Source organism: Cicer arietinum, chromosome 6 (genome assembly GCF_000331145.2).
Source record: "Cicer arietinum cultivar CDC Frontier isolate Library 1 chromosome 6, Cicar.CDCFrontier_v2.0, whole genome shotgun sequence".
Classification (NCBI taxonomy): Eukaryota; Viridiplantae; Streptophyta; class Magnoliopsida; order Fabales; family Fabaceae; genus Cicer; species Cicer arietinum.
Window position 1 is genome coordinate 26,872,322 of NC_021165.2, and position 5,106 is coordinate 26,877,427.

Consider the following 5,106-nt stretch of genomic DNA (forward strand, 5'->3'; position numbering starts at 1 on the left):
ATGGGCAAACGGAGGTGGTGAATCGGTGCTTAGAAGCATATCTGCGTTGTTTTGCATCGGAGCAACCGAAGGAGTGGTCGCAATGGATTCATTGGGCTGAATTGTGGTATAACACCACATTCCATGTGTCTACAGGAACTACACCGTTTGAGGCAGTGTATGGAAGAAAACCACCCACTGTGGTTAGATATTTACAGGGAGAAACGAAAGTAGAAGCGGTAGCAGCTGAATTGGTTGATCGTGATGAGGCCTTACGTCAACTTAAGTATCATTTGAACAGGGCCCAAGAACAGATGAAGAGGTATGCGGACAAGAAAAGAAAAGCATATTCATTTGAAGTGGGTGAGTGGGTATTTTTGAAGCTCCGACCCCATAGACAGCAGACAGTGACTAGAAGGATTAACCAAAAACTGGCTCCACGGTACTTTGGACCATTTCCGATCCTAAAGAAAATAGGGGCAGTATCCTACAAGTTGAAGCTACCAGAAGGAAGTAGAGTGCATGCAGTGTTTCACATTTCACAACTCAAGAAAGCTATTGGAGACTATTCTGCTGAATCTCAACTACCAGACGGGTTAGAAATGGAAGCAGAAGAGGGGGAAGAACCGGAAGAATTGCTGGCTGCAAGATCAGTGATGAAAGAAGGACATCTGGTGCGACAATGGCTGGGGCGTTGGGAAGGAAGAGCTGTAGAAGACACAACTTGGGAGGATGAATTACTACTAAAAAGTCAATTTCCATCTCTCAGCCTTGAGGACAAGGCTGCAGTTCCTGATGGCGGTAATGATAGAATTAGTGGGCTTAAGACTAGTGAAAGGTCCAAATCTGCAGTGTGGAGAACTTATGTCCGTAAGGGTAAAAAAGAGAATAAGCAGGCTATTAATGACAGGGCAGAGAAACTCATTAAATTCTAGGGATTTCAGTTACACATAGGGGAATAAATAAAGGAGGGTAGGGGAGTATTGCTCATGAATAATTATAATTAGCATTGAATTAGGAGATACTATTTTCTCTGGAGGAGCTTTGCTCTGGTTATACATTGTATCAGAATTTTCCCTTCTTCCATAAATCAATAAATTCCCATTTTATCTATCATTTTACGTTCACAGATCGCTATTTTTCTGTGATTCTATCAGTCCTCATAGGGAGAAAGCTAAATGTTTATCGGGAGAAAGCAGAGGAATAAGGAAGAGAGGAAAATTATGGGGTAGAGTTGGTGGCTTTGACCTAGGTTAAGATTGCTTACTGCAGTCTCTAGATGATGTGGATGCCTTGGTCGATCAGCAATACCAGAGGAAGAAAAGCATTCGATAATTGCTCTGATTAGGATTACCCTACCATTTTTTAATCTCTAAATTATTTTTTATTTAGTTTTTCTATCTTAATGAGATTTGCACGACAGTATCTTTGGTTTTGGTACATGCTTGACAAATGACAAAAAATTGCTTTGCAGAGAGCCTTCTCCCACACCAAGAAAAGATCAAATTCCATATGTTTTGTTCAAGGATGCAAAACTAGTTTATGGGCAAGTGAGACAATACTCTGATTGTCACAAAAAACAACAAGATTGGTGACTGAAATTTCGAGCTCATTCAAGAGTGAGACAATACTGCTGTAACTTGAGCCGGATTTTGATATTCTGCTTCATTAGTGCTACATGCGATCATTGTTTGTTTGCAGGACCACCAAGAAACTAAGTTGGGCCCAAGATAAACTGCAGCCCTAGATGTAGAATGGCGATCATCATCAGGGTCTTTTGGCCCTCAAAGTAAGAGGTTTATGCAATTTAGGAAATTGAAGTAGGAGTCCACAGTGAGCAGTATCCTTAAGTACTTTAGGATTCTTTTGACAACAACCTAGTGAGTGTTCAACGGGAAGGATATAAATTGACAAACTTTGTTAACATCATAGTTGATATTGGGATGTGTAATCGAGCCCCAACTACTGAAGGATAGATAGAGGGTTCAGTCACGAGATGGAACACCATGTTTTGACAATTTGGTACTGTTGACCACAGGTATGGTAATTGGTTTTGCACTAGTCATGCTTGTCTTGGGCAGCAAGTCACAGATGTTCATGCTTTGAGTAAGTAAATGGAACCATTGGGCTGATTTTATTCTTATAAATAATGGTGGATTGGTGGCATAGGTGATATAACGCTGATAGTGGCTGGGGTGGGAGAGTTAGAGAGTAGAGTGATAAGGGAGGTCCGGCGTTCGATTCCCACCCTTAGCGTTATACTAGCAATACTAACTTTGACTGTTTAAAAAAAACGATGGCACTAATAGCCATTTTACAACTGTTCCATATGGGATTTGAACTCTTACCATAAGCTGACCTCGATGCCCAAAAATAGGATCCTTGATTTTGGATCCTTGGCAGTCAGGTTTGAATCTTTTTACTACCAAATCTATGTTTTCTTGAGAATTTCCCTCTTTTGGAAGGAGCTGGGCTCTCTGTGTTGTGTAAATAATATTGAGAGATTTTCAGCTCCTACCAAAATACAGTATTAATTTTAGTTACAGAAGGTCCATGTAGAAGAAATATAACAATTTCCTCTAAGAAATTTATTATTTCCATGTAGGTAACAAAGGAATCATTTACAGAAGATGGATTCTTTAAGACCGGAGATGCAGTTACAACAGATAAAGATGGATATTACATCATTCTAGGACGTAAGGAAATCTATATTCCTCAACACATGTTGTATGGTTCTCATGCATATTTATGTAGCTAAATTTAAATTTATAGGACATTAACCTTGATCTGGATCTTTCCAATTTCTAGGACATTCTAGTAAAAACCATGCTTGAAGTGTTATCAACAATTTGTCAAAGAAACAAAATTCTTAAATTGCTAGTAACTAGGACACAAGATTTTTGTCATCAGAGTAGTAGAAGTTAGATTTTGATGGTAATAATGCATACTTTGTACATTCTCTACTGTTTATTAGGTACTAATGCGGATATAATCAAGGCTGGTGGCTATAAGCTGTCTGCATTAGAAATCGAATCAGTTATAATAGAGGCAAGTGGCTATCGTTTTCTCATCCTATGGTTGTTAATTGTTGTTAACAACCCCCTATATAGTTGTTTCGTTTGAAATTTGAATGCTATGATATTCACAATCAGAATTGTTTTGCAGCATCCATCTGTCTCAGAATGTTGTGTGTTGGGCTTACCAGACAAAGACTATGGAGAAATTGTTGGTGCGATTGTTGTGCCAGAGGCTGATGTTAAACGAAAGAGAGATGAAGAGTCAAAGCCTGCTCTAAGCCTAGAAGAATTATCCACATGGGCCAAAGATAAAATTGCACCTTACAAGGTATGTGACATGGCCATTGTTTATTTCTTTTTTTTTGTCTGACTGTTCACAATGGACACTTTTCTGGGCCTTCTTATTTTATTTATGTTATCTTTTATAGATATAATATTTTTGAAATTTTTATCTCCTCTTTTATTAAAAACCATAGTATCGTGAATGATACTATGATATCCGAAACTTGTAGTCCAAGAAAGAAATAAGGCATACATATTTTAAGTACTTTATTTATTTGTTAATATTTTAAATATAATCTTAAGTGGTGGTTATTGCTATGCCATTAAAGAGGAATCAAGAATAATAGTAGAAAACAAAATATAGACACCAAAAACCCGTTTCACCGCAATATCTTTCAACTTGTGGTGGTATGGAAAATGCTTGTGATACTGATTTAAGTTCATCATACTCTCCATATCTTTCTGAAATTTTTGTATGCATATGATTCTGGTGATTTTGTTCTGTCCTTTTATAATTTTATCAATTGTGTTTCCTTGATTTATCAATTGATTCTTATGCTGGTGGTTTATACTGAAGTTTACTTAGACAAAGCACTTGTTATAATATTATATTTCTCAATGTGACATTTTGAATCTGATGCATTTATTTATCTTACATTCATCATAGTTGTAGGATTTTCAAAAGTAAATTTCGTTTAGTAATTTGTTTATATATTTGCTAGATACCAACTCGACTAATCCTGTGGGACTCACTCCCCCGCAATGCAATGGGGAAGGTAAGTTACTTTTGCTTCTATGCTATCCTAATTACATGTCATTTACCTTTTCACTGTGAAGTGTTTGGGTTCTCGTGCAATCATTGCAGAGCCATTAGATCTAGGATTCAATGATTCAAATTATTCTCTCTCCCTTAGGTCTAATAACTCTGCAGTGGCTGCACAAGTGCAGCCTTTTAAGTCATGAGGGTAGCCTAAAATACTGGAGAAATTTCCATATTTGGCTAAGAAAAGCCACATAAGTGATTTAGACACCACCAATATCTTCATCCAAAATCTGAAAACAAAGTATATGAGTCTCCTTTTATGTTGCTCAACACTCATTTTAATCCAACACGAAGCTTCTTATTCACACTTGATTCTCTAACATAGCTGCTGCAAAGGATCCAAGTTCATACTTGAAGGAAAATTAATTATTCTTGTTTGAAATTTCAGGTAAGTAAAAAAGAGCTGAAGAAGATGCTAGCTTCAGAATAGTAAAACTCCATTTAAACATTATTATTAGTTACTAGGCTAAGTCAATTTTCTGAAACCAGTTGTATAAAGGTGCCAGTCTTAAATAAAATTGCAGTAACTATTTATACATGAAAGAGAAGCCTTTATTCTGGCTTTTCACAAGTACAGTATGATTTAATTTATCTTTAGGAGGGGGAAAAAGAAAGAAAATATAACTAAGTCTAGCATTTTAAATTCATGAGGTTATTGAATGTATTTTGTTTGTCTATCTATCTAGACATGTATATCAGTAAATCATGTAGAGTATTGCTTTCAGCCATTCACATTTTTTGTTTGTTTACAAGTTCTGTCTGTAATATGTGGGAATATGACGATAGATCACACGCGCCGATTTTTTTTCTTTGAAATGATTAGTTTTCCGTAAGGCTATTACGAAAAATCTTCGTTCTTAGGAATTAATGCCTAAGAAAAATAAATTGTATTGCATGCTTCTATAGTTTAAATCAACGTGTTGGTTAAAATATAGGCTAAATATAATTTTAGGGTTTTATTTTGGTCATTTATATTATTTTTTTATTTATTGTAATTTTTTATCA

General features: G+C 36.1%; 1 protein-coding gene across 5 annotated transcripts in view; it reads left to right on the top strand.

Annotated features, from left to right (window-relative positions):
• The window catches only part of LOC101510623 (probable CoA ligase CCL8), a 14,375-nt gene extending 9,542 nt beyond the window's left edge, over nt 1-4,833 (top strand). Inside the window, exons 13-17 of one of the 5 annotated variants that reach the window (XM_073369824.1) lie at nt 2,585-2,675; nt 2,954-3,027; nt 3,145-3,324; nt 4,001-4,054; nt 4,490-4,833. In XM_073369824.1, coding sequence (XP_073225925.1) covers nt 2,585-2,675; nt 2,954-3,027; nt 3,145-3,324; nt 4,001-4,054; nt 4,490-4,531 — 441 coding nt within the window. In that variant the 3' untranslated portion in view covers nt 4,532-4,833. Of the gene's footprint in view, nt 1-1,453; nt 1,601-1,680; nt 2,389-2,584; nt 2,676-2,953; nt 3,028-3,144; nt 3,325-4,000; nt 4,055-4,489 lie in introns of those variants that run through there. The other 4 variants (XR_012163465.1, XR_012163466.1, XR_012163467.1 and 1 more) reach the window with 4 other exon arrangements.
• The last annotated feature ends 273 nt before the right edge of the window (nt 4,834-5,106 follow it).